The sequence below is a fragment of the Echinococcus granulosus genome, assembly GCF_000524195.1.
Source record: "Echinococcus granulosus chromosome Unknown EG_S00056, whole genome shotgun sequence".
In the NCBI taxonomy this organism is placed as follows: Eukaryota; Metazoa; Platyhelminthes; class Cestoda; order Cyclophyllidea; family Taeniidae; genus Echinococcus; species Echinococcus granulosus.
Window position 1 is genome coordinate 184,489 of NW_020170436.1, and position 15,969 is coordinate 200,457.

At 45.5% G+C, this 15,969-nt stretch overlaps 1 protein-coding gene across 1 annotated transcript in view; it reads left to right on the plus strand. All coding sequences in view use genetic code 11, as the record gives it.

Moving 5' to 3' along the window:
• Window positions 1-15,969, plus strand: part of EGR_06397 (hypothetical protein) — a gene marked incomplete at both ends in the record, with an annotated part of 35,377 nt that overhangs the window by 3,639 nt on the left and 15,769 nt on the right. Inside the window, 9 exons of the mRNA XM_024495646.1 lie at window positions 191-465; window positions 3,309-3,659; window positions 6,048-6,130; window positions 10,694-10,763; window positions 11,823-11,978; window positions 12,819-12,878; window positions 13,380-13,699; window positions 14,006-14,289; window positions 14,608-14,877. Of these exons, the coding sequence (XP_024349922.1) occupies window positions 191-465; window positions 3,309-3,659; window positions 6,048-6,130; window positions 10,694-10,763; window positions 11,823-11,978; window positions 12,819-12,878; window positions 13,380-13,699; window positions 14,006-14,289; window positions 14,608-14,877 (1,869 nt within the window). The remainder of the gene's footprint in view (window positions 1-190; window positions 466-3,308; window positions 3,660-6,047; window positions 6,131-10,693; window positions 10,764-11,822; window positions 11,979-12,818; window positions 12,879-13,379; window positions 13,700-14,005; window positions 14,290-14,607; window positions 14,878-15,969) is intronic.

The following is a 15,969-nucleotide window of genomic DNA, read 5'->3' on the forward strand; positions in this document are numbered from 1 at the left end:
GGTTAGGAGATATTTGCTGAAGGAAGTGTCTCGGGTTGAGATTGAGGTCTGATATGTTTGATGATATCCTTTGCAAATGAACGCCGTAAATCTGCTGAGTGGTTTGCGGTGAAGTCTAAGCGTCTTGGATACATCTTGCGTTGACAGACTTTGTTATTGCCTTCACATTCAGTTATATGGTTCCACCTAGCTCGTATTGAGTGCGAAGTGCCAAGGGCGCATTGTTCGGCCTCCGCCCTGCCACGCTGTTCGCCCTCACGCACTCCACTGTCATCAGCTGCTACTACTGCCTCTCTGATGCAGCAACAGCAGCGGTCATCGATGCCATCGCCGCTTTTTCTCGAATTTGCCGTGTCAAGCAGTGACTTCCGTCTTCGCTCGCCTGACACTTCGACATCGTCAATGCCACCCACCAGCTTGGTCGCGCTACCTGCCTTCCAGGTGTGCTGCAGCCTCTCCCAACGTGTAAGTGTGCTGTTCAGTGGACTGCTAGAGTATTGAGAAACTGGTGTCTATGTCTCTGCCGATCCAGTAGGTAGCCGGTCCGTAACCGTACTGAACCTATTTAAAAATCGGTTAGTTGATCAATCAACCAACCACCGACTCCAATCTTGTCAGATGCATTCCTTTCTTCGCTCATCCGTTCGTCGATGATTACATCTACTCATCTACCCATCTCTTGATCCATCCATTTACCTAACCATCCATTCCTGTTTCAAATATTCAACCGTCTTGTAATTCTAACCTCAGTGAACATTGGGATGGAGACGCGTTGATCGCTTGTGAAGTATGGACTGGCGATGTGTGTACCCTATCTGCGGCACTTGAATGACTTTGTGTGTAGATGCTGTAGCCGTCCGCATAGATTGCAGGCTTGCTAAGTTTGGCCGAATTATCCCCCTAGGTTTATTTCATTGTCGGCCAAAACAGAAATATGACTTGATGCGCTAGACATGGTTTTGCCGAAGGAAAGAAGGTATGTGGACGCATTGAAGAGAATACGAATCACGGATGTCACTTGTGATGGGTGGGATCTCACGGACTGGAGATGCTATGCTACTGCTCCAATAGTGGAGGTTTGTGGTATTAGACGTTAGTAATGCGCACTGAAGTTGATGGTATTAGCCAATGTAACCGTCTAAATGCGATGCTCAAGAAGGCGTAGTTAGAAAGGAGCGGAGTTGGTACGAAACACTTCTATTAGATAGCTGAGAGGGGGGATATCAGCCCATGAAGTAGTTGTCGTACGATGTGGAACCTTGTGGATAGATGACGGTTGAGTTTTCCTGTACTTTCTTTCCTCCGTTTATGCTATATGTCTGCTGATCCATTTCTTCACTTTCGGTGCCTTCCCATCCGTTAGATTTGTGGATTCTATTTGCTACCCATTACTTGTAGTAGTAGTAGTAGTGAGATGAAATGATTGAGCTACCACCAATGTGAAACTCAACCCATCGAATGTGGGGGTGCGTGAGGATAACCATCCTTAAAATATCTGCCGTCTAATGATAGTATATGTTCAGTTGCGACTCCCATAAGTGTCGAAAGTCGAATTCGCCTTCAAGTTCATCTGTCGGTTCTTTCGTTGCATCGCCCAACTTGACGGATCCCTTTGTTCCGTGTCTGCAGAGATAATTTGGAATCCTGGCGACATAGGAGACGAATCACCCTCAATTGGTGTGAGAGTTCTTGCCGTTTCGATTCGCCCGTTGTTAACTTCACCGATCTTCGAGTTTTTCTTCCCTGATGTTGTCTTTTAAACTGCATGCCTTTTCGGTATCTAGGGTTTCTTTCGTTACTACTACAAGTTACCCACTTCAGTCTGAAGAAAGGAAGAGAAAGAGGTCAAATGATGGGAGATGAGGTAAATGCACATGCACACACGCAGCGAAGGTGGAATAGGAAGGAAGGGGTTCACTTTTACTTATTTATGTGCGACACTATTTAAACACAAACAGTCGCGGATGCGCAGAGTGGAAATAGTGAAGGTGGACTAGGGAGGTAAGTGCACATTCTTACCCGTTATTTTGGGGCATCAGGTAGACGGACTGCCTGAAAGGAGAAAAGAAGGAGGTGGACAATGTGGTAGGCAGGTAAGTGCTCCTCTGGACTACGAATTACTGCGTGGGAACTAGGAGTAAAGTGTTCACATTCCCTCTTGAGGTGGTAAATGGAGGAGAAGAAGGCAAAGGTAGATTTGAGGTGGAATGCTATGGTACAAGCGGAAGTGGCAGAAAGGAAATAAATGTTAAATGAAGGTCATGGTACAGGATAAAATAAGGAATGGTAATGCAAGCTAAGTTAAGCTTCATCAAGATGCAGTCGATAGTGTTGTGTGGTCCAGTCTATTCTACGTCTAGTCTGGCTTAGGGCGTGAAACAGAGAACAATCCCGTGACTGTGCTTGACCCTTGATAGGGTCATGTAAAAGTGCAACCGAACAATGAACTGTGGACGCTGAGGAAGGAGGAAGGATTGGAGATAAGAGGGGAGATGAATGAAACTCGCTGAAAGGGCGTTGACGGAGAACGTGGTGGTAGGAGGAGACGGAAGAAATGTGAAACTGTGTTCGGTTGACGTGAAGGTGATGAAAACGTGGAAAAGCCAGAAGGACGCATTCTGGCGTCACTAGTATGTAAAAGAACGAAGGTAAATGCAGTGACATGCAATGAAATGCGTGGCGTACATTTTTCTTGCCGTCTGGTATGTGGGTGGGATGAATGGATCATGCCTGGTGGGGCATAATGCAAGGTGCAGTACTTGAGAGTGCAATAGACGGTGGTGGGAGAAGGAGGAGACGCCCACTGAATAGGCGTTGGAGTGGGGCTTGCGAAAGGCGAAGAGAGGAGGGCTCATGCTCCCCACTTTTGACGACGTTGAGTGGTTTAAACCCTACGTGTGCAGATTGGTCTCTAATTTCCATGAGAGAGAAGGAAAAGGTCTCATTTTACGTGACCTGGCATTCTGTCAAGTCCATTTGGCGTGACAAATGAGGCAGTGGTAGGATTGACTTGAATGGTAGAGTATGTAATCAGCTATGAGGCACGCATGGTAGAACACGTGATCCTCCCTCCTCTCATTTTCTAGGCTAACATTACTTTAGGTGCCTGGTATGCAGTAGTAAGAGGTAAGGAAATGTGGAAATTTAATATGCTGTCATGGCAATTTGACAGGGGTATTGTTTTTTTTAGCTGTGTCACAAAGTGAGGTGAAGGAGCTGTCGGCAGGTGAATTGGTCTCATCGAAAGGCTGCGACGATTGTTACAAATGCAATCTCATTTTCACCTCTATCTTCGCTTCCCTTTCCAGTCGATGGATGTTAGTCTGTGCGAGTCTGTCGAACTACGGGTCGATCCGGGTGCTCACCTCTGCGTGGTAGAGCTCCTTCTCCTTACTCGTCGTTTTCTTCGGATTCGTCGTCCTGCTGAGACGGTCGACACTGTGATATCCTCAACGGCGCCCATGTCCACACCATGGAATGTGGGAGTTCGTAACACAGCTGCAACCCTGCTAACCTACTCCTCCGGATGTCATTCGGCCGCCATGGTGTTCAGTGGCATGGACGTTTACGTTAGCAGCACCTCCAGTCATTTGAGTCTGCGTGTCAAATCATCAAAACTTGCTCTTCTGTGCGATGGCAGGGAGATCGCGGTGCTTCAGGTATTTGCAGTTTCATCTCTGCAGATCTGTGAACGCTGAAATGACCCGTTTAAAAGAGGCTTTTTTCACAGTTTACCCACACGCGATGAAGGTTGCTGGAGATCATTTAGTGGTCTGGAGGACGTTTTAATTGTAGCTGTATAACTGCTCCAGTTAGCAAAACGCCCTACTTAAGTGGCTAACAAGGGCCGTTTCTCATTAGAATTCCCTGTTATGGTCGAAAATGCTCTGGTCATCTTGCAGCATCTGCCATCATCTCCGTAGATCGTTTATTGTCGCATACAAAGTCGTTACTAAACGCTTTTCTTGTTTGTAATGCCAATCGCGGGGAAGTTTCCTCCCAGAGGTAGGCGGTGGTGGTTACACAGACGCCTCCTCGGTAGATCCATGGATTTGGAGATGTCAGCTATGCGATAGAACTGGTAGAAGCAAAATGGGTTATTTTGGTTTTTCTTTGACGACGCCATTGAATTTCCTCGTGAATTGTTTCTTGCTGAAGCCATGGATTTTAAAACGCTGGTTGCGTACAGTCATTTCTTAGTTTCAACGATAGCCGTTGACGGCTTATTGTGGTCCTAATCTAGTTATGGAACACTTTGATGAAGTGTTTGGTGCCACCTTCATAGATCATTATGTGTTGGATAAACGAATGTTGGATTATTAATTATGTGAGTCCCATTTGTTCTTCCTTCGTCAATTCATTTGTGTTTTATTGCATTCCTGGTCGTAGGAGCATCACTCGATTTTTTCTTAATAGGATCCATGGATGTAGGTGTGCTGTTCGTGTGCGCTTCTTCTAGGGCTGAAGTGTCAGCTGTTAAGTTTCTTTTTCCTCCATAGTTTTGGTCCATTCAGTGAATGTTTTCAGGGAACATTCGCTATCATCTTGTTGACTTAAAAGACGCTTAGATGGTGGTTGCGTGTTTGGGCTCAGCTCGCATCTGTAATGGCGACCGTGGAAGAGCTTCAATCGTCCAGTTTCGCTTCACTTTTGCGGTAACTGCGAATTTTATCGTCATCATTTGGCATGGCATAGAGCGTATTTTAGGCAATACCTACATATTCGAATCACGCCAAAGCATGACATTGCTTTGCTGTAGCAAAAATTTAAATTTCCTGACGACAGATGATAAAACTCTTGCGAAAAACTCCTGTGCAACTTTTTGAAGGTGGTTTTGTGACTAAAGTAAGCGTCGTCTGTTACTGTAAGGTGATGTAGGGAAATTCGGCTGAATGAGTGATAGGCAGAGGGAGAAATGTGATTTACTGCATGTGGTCACTCTCATGTCCTCCTCCATGATTTTGTCCGAGTACGTTGATTGGTTGCTTTAGCTACCCATCTGCCGCAGGCGAGTATTGAGTAGACCTTCTCGGAAAACCTCACAAAGTAGGGATGTCAGATCGATGTCGCTGATTTATTTCCACTCCCTCCTATTTCGTCGCTCTATTCAACGATTACTGACGCCGTTCAGATAGCCACCACATGTTTCAGTGCATCCAAGTGCTGAATAAGCTCATTTTTATGTTTTGACAACAACGAAAGGCAGCCTTTGAGACTATTGAATTGTCTGCATTCTCGCTTATTCCTTTATCCTGTCTATCTCTTTCAAACGTTAGATTCGTAATCTTACTAAGATTTGCTCCTATGAATTTACTGTCTACTTGTGTTGGATTTGTCCCATCTCACTGCCGCCTTGGCCGCACATTAGGTCCACCTACCTCCAACATAGCACTGAACAGGCTCATTTGTGGTCAGGATGGACATGAAAATCGCTTGTTAGAATGACACTTCCTCCTCAATCCGCTTTTGTCAAATAATTCTGTGTTTTTGCGCCTGTTTTGCGATCATGTCACTGGCTGGGCTGCGCCTTGCTTTGTCGAAGCCTTTGCCTTGTCTGGAGTGCCCAAGACATCCTTGTTTGCATATTCATGACTTCTAAAATAAAATTGTCAATGCTCCGACTGCATGAACTTGGGCAGTGCGTAATTAGTGGTCCCTACCCTGTCTTCAACGGGATAGCAAAGACGGATGTTTGATTGTCGTTGACCTGTGGTGGTTGAGGTGGACCATATTAATATAACAAATTAATTGAGTCATTTCTGAAGACGTTAGAGGGAGATGCCAGTATTCGAGAATCTGGGCTTCCAAAGAGACTAGAAAGATGTAGGTAATGTTGAAGGTCCATGGGACCAGGGCGGTATTCTGACCGGAGGTAATTGGGGAGCCTGCGTGGCTCCGAACACGGTTGAAATCTGCTTCGCTTTGCCGCATTGTTTTCCTTTGTGCTAAGAGTTGACACAGATCAAACCGAAGCTACATTACCCATTCGGGATGTAAATGAAAAAAGCGGTGGATCCTTCTGTGCTTCCTTTTTTCCCCTCCAATAGAATTTCGTACTTCGAAGGCTGCCACTCTCCGGTGCGCATCGAAAGGTCGCTTTTCAACTCACCACACCTGAAAACACCTGCATGTAAGTGCTTTTTGTGATATTTTTTTCTCAAAAAGGACAAATGCTTGATAGTCAGTGCTTTCTGTTGACATGGGATCTCGTTGGCCTTCTTCAACTCCGACACTGTCAGCAGGAAGCTTGAAATCCATTGACCGCACCGTATCAATCTGACTATTCATGCCAAACGGGGACCTTCTGGTCTATGTATTGGAAAGTGAATTTGCTTTCCAAATTTGCACATTTTTTAGAATTTAGTTAGTATTTGCGACTCTTCGTAGTGGAAAGATTCATGGGTGCACCTAAGCCATTCTAGGGCGCTCAAGGTGCGTTAGCTTTTTCGAATTGCAAATGTTTCCGCATGGTTGTGTTGTGCTGTGTTGTGTTTACCGATGTAACAGAACAATCCGTCTTATGGCATTTCACAAGGGCAGACTATGTCGGTCAGGCATCCCAGTAGTAATGGAATGTTTACAGGCTTGACATCTGGGGCTGTGACCTGGTGCTGTCGATTTTTTATGCTTTTCTTTATAAGGAACGTTGTTTGTCACCACACACGACTACTGTTACCTGTCATCCTGATTGGTGGCACAGACTGAAATGAACCTACTTATGACATGCGTGTTAACTGTCTGTATGCAATGGAACAGTTGTTGCGATTGTGTGCACATTGCCAAGGCTAGCATGTCCTGTTATGTATGTGAAATCAAGAGAATCTCTCTTCTATCTCTCTGAGTGGGGATTGGGGATTGCTCCCGAGAAGTTGAAACAACCCAATCGCTTGGACGTGCCACCGGGTGTCAATTGCTTGTTATAAATGTTGTCAGTGGAAGTCATAATAACCCCAGTCAACGGCTTGAAGAATTAAGCCTTATCTCTGTAGTTTGTCAGGTTAAACCCGACCCAGGATGGGTGGTGATTCCCCATTTCTACAATGTTCTTACAGCACCACTAATACTGACCCGAAGGGGTTATGCACAAGGCATTGTCTTATGACGTGCCAACTAGTGCATTTTGACATAGCAGAGCATCTACCTTGATGGCAATAGAACAGCGAACTCGGTGGGAACGTTTTGCCTGGGTAGTAAATGCTCTTAACTTTGTGTCATGGGAGGATTAAGTTGCGCTGATTTTAATGGAATCTTCCATTCCAACGATAGTCGACTTCTTAGAGATGTCCATAACTCTGGAAGAAAGTGCTATTGCTCGCTCTTTCTCGAGTGGGCTGAGATTACGTGTAGAAAGACTTTAAATACGCTATTACTCACCTTAAGGTCAAGGTCAAGAGGTGACTATACTTACACACGGCTGAAACGACGCAGTGACTCAGACTCAGTCTTGAGCACTTTCCGCATGCACGCATTTCTTACCTCCACAGCTCCGTGCTTGCTCACATACATGGGTCAAGACGGACCTCTGTTCTGGTGTCTTGATTTAGTGACTACCCAGTCGGTCGGGGCCTTGGATAGGCTCCAGGCCACACAAATGGGGAAACTGCAGCCCCTAACAAACATGTGGCGGATGAGATCAAAGCTGTTGTCGACGCAGTTGATGGGCCTGTTTGGTTCACAATGCTGGTAAAGAAGGCACCGTGTACTCAAATCGCCTTGAAGCACCTCTCTTGTAGCAAATATTACTTGCTACGATGTGGTTCGGTGTCGGATTGCCTTAACTCCATTCTACGCGTGAGGATTAAATCAGTTTGAGATCCTACCCTCCACAGTTCATGACTGCCAATCGTTGAGGAGTCATTTCGTGTGTGAAGTAATCTTATCGCGATTATGTTACCGAACCCGTTTGAAGCCACACGATGTCAAATTCGGTGATTTGTGTGAAAAAAATTTTTTTTTCCTACAACGATCGGTTTATTAAGAGTAATCTCAAATTTGAATTGTATTTTTTTCAGTTATCTTTTGCAGCTTTATCATCAAGGCGATGAAGTGGATTTGGGAATAAAGATCTCATTGTCTGAGTTGTTAGACAGTTCAAATTTTTTGACGGACTTACTAGGGTCCTACTCAAGTTTTCGGTCAGTGATCTCACTCCCCGTTCCATGTGAGTCAGACGAGACCGAGGCGGTGGGTAATGATCGACGAGCTGAATTTCGGCTCCAGTGGGAGCAACAGATGGTAGGTGATCGCAAGGAGTTTGTGGGGTCGCCGTTATTACCCTTCCTGTAATGGTTTGCCAAGTGCATTTGTTTCTATGCCTTCATTATACGGCACGAATATGCTTCAGCCTATCAATTCCCCATCCCCTCTACCATTCCTCCTGTCAATGTTAAACTCACCCTCATGGCATAACCCATCTGCTAAACTGATCTGATGAATGCGATTCCGGTTGATCTGCCCCCCCAACCGAGCTTAGTCAGTAGAGCTTGTTGCAGAGCGGGCGATGGTAGAGACGGGGAGAGTAAGCCTCTCCTTCAGCCATTGGTTAACATAAGTGATGCAATAGGCGATTTAAGATAAATCAACTGTAAAGGTCGTTGTGAAGGTGACTGAGCAAATGGCGCTCACGCATGATGTGAAAGAGGCTTAAAGGGCTGTCAATTTATTGCTCTCATGCGTTATGCGTGCGCGTTGAGTCGTTTGCCTGTTGACTGACTGGGTGACTTACTAGCGTGGGATGAGAAATGGCTTGTGTGTTGCAACATCTGTTGAAGGAACCATTGAACTGGCATGTCAGTGGTTAGCTAACCAAAGCGATCCATTCACGGCCCCACCCACGCTCCATAGTTAGGCATTACTGCACCTCCAGATGGCTGCGCTTTCTTACCGTGCGGTCTGATTCTTCTCCTTTCAAAGTAGACAGGACTGATCGTTCAGTCGAAGGGAGGTTCTTTCCCTACTGTCCCAAACAAACGAAAGACATCGTGTGCCTCCTATCACCTGAAAACCTACTTTTAATTGAATTTTTACGTGAGTTGGGGCGGGAGAGAGGTGGCACTGCCTCACTCTATTCTTATCCTCACCCTCCATAGTGCCCCGGTTAATACCTTCTCGTGACATCGGACAGTAGAGTACATGGGCAGACGGTTGGACGATAAAAGTGGCGGCAGAAGAGAAGGTGACTAGGGCAAGGCTGCTTGCTGTGAAAGACGAAGTGGACTCGGCGTCAAGATTGTGTCTTATTGTGAGAGGGCGGTGGGTTGTAATGGATTTGCTATTTTGGAAGCAAACAACACGAACTTATCGGTTTACCTTGTCCATCCAAATCAAATTACGCATCGCACATCAATCAGAAAGGCGTGTGTGTACACGTTCGCTGAGTGACTACTGGAGACGTGGTGTGGTTACATTTTCGCCCATGGGGCGTATTTCAGTTTGCTTTGGTATCCTAGTGATTACTAGCACACTCCGTGGAACTGGCCAATCAGGAAACTGGACGAGGGTGGAAGTATCATGACATTATTGTAGAACAACTGGGAAACTCCCAGTGCAACTTCCAAGTGCAAGCGTGTCCTAAACTTGCGGACATCCTCAGCAGATGAATACTGCAGTTGGCTTCCTTAATAAACAATTTGATTGCGATAACTTACTGATTCGATATTCTACTTATTTCACAGCAGTAGTACCTGTGCGCAACAGATTTTACTCGATTTTTGTGCGGGCATCAAACTGCTCGCTACGAGGAACTTCCAAGTGCGAAGCCACCACTACATCCACTATACTGATTAATTTTTTGGCTATTGGAAAACCAAAAATGTATTTACTCCTCGGATGGAGGCCATTCATGATCTCTCTTGTTGTTTTGCGCCCAACTAAACTGTCTGAGGTACGCGATTTTGTCCAACTGGCAGGCAAAAGATGGTGGCGAAGAACGCCTGATTCGTATACGTGACGTCGTCGTGTTCAGACAACAATTGTGACTTAGCACACATGTGCCAAAACGAGACCTCCGTTTTGTTCCAATTCCGTGTGTTTTTCATGTAAATCGTTGTATACTCTCGCACATCAAAGCGGTGAACTCCATTTATGTGCTGTGGTGAGTAATGTCTAGCCACTTTGGCTTAGTGCTCTTCAAATGTGCAAAAGGCGACCGATGGTGACGAGGCCTAATTCACTACTACCCGTGTATCAAAAGTCGATTGTTGTTGTGTTGGTTAGCCGCTTGGATGCAGAAGGTTGCTGCGCTTTAGAATGGGGATTGTTGAATCAGTCCAGTACTTTGGGGTGTCATTGCCATCTCTTCACCTGGAATTTCATGAAGCCTGGAAAAAGCAATGTGTTTTCTGTGAAAAGTTTTGACTATTTTGAAACTTCGAACAGCGGTTGGACTAATTTCAGAAAGATTTAATCAGAAGTCTCACCAGGAGGTGTTCTGACTTCTGGTCGATTGAGGAAAGCACAGACGAATTCATTTTCTGTTAGCGGGAGTAAGGGCGTTATTTCATCGTGCCATCCCGTTGGACTTGTTTCTGGAAATTGGTAAAGAAGCAGCAGGATTGTACCTACCTCCTCATCCATGCCAATGTTGGAGCAGGGTTTCGCTGAATCAGCACCATCGGGGAGAGAGAGAAACTGCAGTTCGGATTGAACTGGCATTAAAAGTGATTGGACCTTGTTTATTTGCTCTTTTTTCCAGAGAAATTCAAAGTGAAAGCACGCGCTTCACCTTCCCCTTCAACTACAACTTCTACGCCTGTTTTGACGAGGTGAGTTTTGACCTTCAGCGTATTACTAATAACACTCGATATGAGTGACTGAATCATTTGTTTGTTGATTCCCCGACCATTTTGAAGCCTTTTCTTGTGTCCGTTCGCTTCCAGGGTAACGCATAAGTCTTGCTTGTATCAGCTGTCGCATATACGTGACGGGTTCTTAAGCAGTTTTTAATAGGTGCAGTTCCCTCAAATCATCTGTCTCAAGCAGATCAGTTGAGTCTGAAGCACCCAACTAGGCATATGATGTTTTTGACCTGAGGATAATTACAGTTTACCTAGTTGAATGGCAGTCGAATTACTCCGCGTAATTGCTGACAAAGTCACATGCAAAGAATGAAACGTCTCTCTTCCAAGGCCCGTCTTTGATCCACTGGTATTCACTTCTGAGAGAGGGAGCTTTACAACCATCCCAGCGAAGGCGAATTTGCCAACCTACGGCAGGCTGTCCTTCCCTTCGCTTTGGTGCATTTGAGTCATAGAAGTGTGTAGCCGTCGTCAGACCGCGGATTGACAACTTTTGCACTGCACCCCAAGGTTATCCATCCTGCCATGCAAAAGAGGTTGCATAGCACATAATAGATTCGACTATTTACTGGGGTGTGTCTGCCTTTCATTGTTTTCTAGGACCAAAAAATGCAGTAAAACCTTCCTCCAAGCCACCTTTTCATCCCTTTGCAATCTATATCCAAAATTGTCCCAAATATTCACATAGCCTAATGATGGAAAACTGTCAGAGTAAGTGGTTCTTCCACTACCAATGCGGGGAGTGGGAGCTAAGCGGTTTAAAATGAGCGGTTCCTTAAACCACGACATTCTTGACCAGTTTGTGGAGTTTTTTAATGCTAAAACCTGGTGAGTTGCGTCACTGACTACTCATTCGCCAGCCAACTATTAGTCGCTAGCCCCCGACGAGTTCCTGGAAATAGATCCGCTCGTGGCTGAAATCTCTTCAGTAGTATTTACCACCGTGGATACAATCTCAATAGAAACTACTCCCTTAATCCTGCCCTCGTACTGTCCTTCCTTACTCTTGGTCCTTCTATCTACCAGTTTCTCAATGTCAGGCGGGCTATAAAATACGCGAAATCTGCCAATTCACCGTTTTTCGCCGAGGTTAAAGCGATGGAGGATGGTGCGGAGGCAGTGGCTCTCTCTAAGAGTACGCCTCTTTCGGGTCTACCCTGTGATCTTGTGTTCCGTGTCAAGGTATGCGATGCATCAGCCACCTCTTATTCCTTTCTTTGTTCTACCTGAGCTGCTACTTTTCCTGCGACCAACCGTGGATAATACGATCTTTGATCGGTAAACATAAAATGTTCTAATGATATTCAAAAGTTTATGACACGAAGTGTTATCCTAAGCATTACCCAAGTTCTGACGTTTTCTTTACCGAAATCGTAAGCTGGGCTTCTTTCTCCGCACTTCGGTGCCACGCCCCGCCTGGGCTATTTTCAATCTCTTGGTGCATGGTAAGGCAATAGGATGCCAGTTTAGTGTTTTTAGACCACAGCGAGTCTTTCTCCGTGTGCCTCCGACTATGATGCATCTCCAGGTAATGGTGACCACCTTTTCCTTACCATTAGACACGGTCTTGTTTTGCTACGTCACCTCGTTGAGATAACATTTGAGTCACTTAGGCGAGGAAATATAGCTCGTTAAAAGTCAAACTGAGACTCATATACTTAGTCAATTTGTATCGCCTTATTAACTACCTCCTGTCCATCTATCTGTCTGAACTGTTCTGCTTTAGGTCTATAGCCGAACGAGGGGATTGTTACTGACTTCCAGATCAGTAGTGACTCATGGTTTAGCCTAAAAAGAGCATTCAAAATAGTAATGCCGCCAGAGAACCTGCTCTTTTAAACGTTAGAAAATTGAAATGATTCTCTGTAATAAAGCAAATGTCTCACGCTGAATGACCCAGCTGTTCGACCTTCAAAGGTCACTATCTTTCATAAATTCTCGAAAAGTATTTTGTGCTTTTAAGGTGGGCATTTGTTTTGGAACAGCAGTGTTTTCCCATCAATGCGCCTCTTTCTTGTCTAGAAATTTACTCTGGAAATCAAGGACGACCCATTTGAATGCAAACTCAGCGATGATTTCATGGTAAGTCGTGTCGGAACCCCTCCTAATTATTTCCTGGCTCCCCTTCTGGGCGGGACGTTCTTTACTGACGACTTTGCCTCGTCCAAAGCTTAATGTTGGATGTGGAAGTAGTTTAAACGGGCCTTCCGTTGTGCGTACCCTATAGTCACCCTTTATGGAGCTTTGTAGTAGCATCCAAATACGGGGAAGTGTGATCATTTCCCTCCTGGAACGCTCGTGCTCGCCGGTGTCATCAACTTAGCATCCAAGTTTTAAAGCAAATTTGTGCACCAAAGTGACTTAAGCACATCACGAGTGCTTGTTACTTAGCTGTTGACTTAAGTAGCACTGATTAGTTGTGCATAATGTCATGCTTAATTGTAACGCTCAAGTTATTCTCATAAACGATATTTGACAAGCTGGAGGCTATAATATGTATGAGCAGGACCTCATGTTTCCAAGGTGAAGTCGGGATCACAATACAGTGATGGGCTCTGCTCACAAAACTCTACATCGTTCCAGGTCCTAATGGACGAGAGCGTTGAGCAACAGAAACGAGTTGCTGCACTGGTCTCCCAGCTGGAACGCAGCCGTCAGTCTCACGGTGCACCACAGTCGTCGGCAATGGCGGCGGCGGAGTTGCAGACTTGCCTAGAGCAGCTGGAGCTCCAACGTGCCGCTGAATATATTGCACGTATTCGACGCTTCTACTCAGGCTACACCATGGCCGATGATCTCTTTACGTGGAGTATGGAGACTGCCTGCCTACACGTCCTTGCTGACGATGCCTTCATATCGCCACAGAAGGTGATCGAGGAGATCCAAAGACTTGACGATGTCAGGTGAACATTTACTTTCTGTTCGTTGAATAGGTGCAGGAAATTCTTGTTTCTTGAAACGTTCACTTTGCTCCTGATGAATTTAAGGGAGTGGAAGCTTCATTTATTCCTTCACAGTCCCCGCTGCATTTATCCACTTACGGTATCGCTTAGCTACTCCCTGCTTACCTATCTACCGCGTGCAGTACCATCAAGGTGGCATGCCACCGACACCGGGTTAGCGCATAACTGGCTGTAGAAGAACTAGAAAGCACGGAAGCCATAAGTTCAGGGCCACAAACTACTAAACGTTCCATTAAATATCTTCAGTCCCTGGAACAACCTCCAGCCCTCCGACTTCAGCCAACTCTTCTGCCGCCGCGTACACCTCGCGGTAGGTCGTTTCCAATGGCAGCTGCGGGATTACTCGAAGCCCTTGGTGGATGCCACCGAGCTGACCTTGACAGGCTCTTTTGCAGTTGCAACGCGACGCTCGATGGACCGGCGGAGTCAACGGGACTGTAAAGTGAATCTGAGTCCAATCTGGCAACCTTCCAGCATCAATGTTGTGCGTTACGTCTCACCAACGAAGTTCTTCTACGAATTGTTCGCTGGTAGGCTCCTCAATGAGGTTTAACTAATTTAGGGGTTCTTTTTTTATTGTACCTGTGTCTGCAACTGGATAGACAGGTGATCTTTGCTGCTGCAATTCATCTCCGGACCGTCAATTCATTCAGTGAGAATTTATCAGCTTATTCTACTTGGTTCTACCACTTTTCTCGGATTCGTATTCCCACCCTTGATAAATCCACCTTTTCATTCGTTAACCTCGAATCCGTCTACTTATCCATACTAGGTTTATCCTACCATCTTTAGCAATTTCGAGCCTGTTTAACATTAGTTCGTTTTTCCAACACCATCTGCATCATCAGATGTCAAGGAGATGTCTTTGTGCTACGGTTCCAACTGGGAGCCTACCATCGCGTGGTTAAACCTGCGTCTTGACGACATCCGACGGGCCTCGGTGGACCCCTCTACGCCGCCGCTAGGTTGGTGGGACCGGGTACGTCTCAGCTATCACGGTCGCCTCGGATTCACGTGCGCGCGCTTCTCCTGGCTCTACTCGATTAGTCTGGATCCCTACAACGCTTACGAGTTTCTCACCTGCCAGTGGACCACCTGCACATTCGACTGGATTCCTGGTCAGTCAGCCTTTCGGTGTAGTCTTGCTGATTGAAATTTTGTTTATGGAAGCTACTTCGGGCGGAATTTATTCTGTAAGTCCGACTCTCACTGGATTGGGCGTATGTTTTTTCCCAAAAGTTTTTTGATAGTAGCTGTACTCTTTCAGACGACGCGTTAGTTATTCAGGAATATTCAGCATAACGTATCAGTCTACTAGAAGTTACTGTAAAGTGGAGCAGTTCAGGAGTTGCGCTCATTCTGCTTCTCAAGATCTCCTTTTACAAACAATTGAAAGAAATCGGACGGCTTCGATAAATGCTCTTTGAATAAGCCGATAAGTGTTGTTAGTTCCGTTGCTTGTTCCTCCCGAAAAAAAGAAAACACAGCTTTTAAGGCAGCCCGTACTGCTGCAGATGGTGGGCACCCCCACGCTACTAAACAAAAAATTAGTAGAAGGCGAAATCCTCTCACCTGTGGATTAAGACGAATACTGAGCAGATTATCTCAGTCTTTTCCGACCAAACGCTACAAGTGATTTTTTTGAACATAAATATGCCTTAAGCGTTTGGCAGACAGCGGTAAGCTTTTATCCATCGATTATTTCTGTTTGGATCGTTTCACGGTTCCTTGTTCGTCCGAGTTCTTACTGTTGACCTTGAAAGGAGGCCCTCTTGCCTCGGACGGCACTTAGTTGCACAAATGTAAGCTTTCTAGATGGTGGATCTATCAACGCTGATCTAAATCTGTTTTTTTTTCTTGGGTGCTTCTGGACGACCGGATTGATAGAATTTAGGTGGATCAGTCGTACTTCCAAGTTGTGACGCTGTGGATCCCTTCTCCGATGTACTGAAGTCTGTTTTGTCTAGGGTAACGTTGATACTTGGTCAGTATTCTCTTTACGTGAAGTTTTTGCCTCCAGAACATGGAAGAGATTGAAATGTATTGGTTTTGGAAGGAAAATTTTTTTTAACTCTAGAAAACTGTGAAAACGTTGCCTCCACAAGCTTCCAACAATGCCCCGGTTCCCATTCTTTTTTGAAAGCTTCTCGATGACTACAGTTCATTAATGCCGCTTGGAGACTTTTGTGTTCCTTGCTGATGGCGTTTTT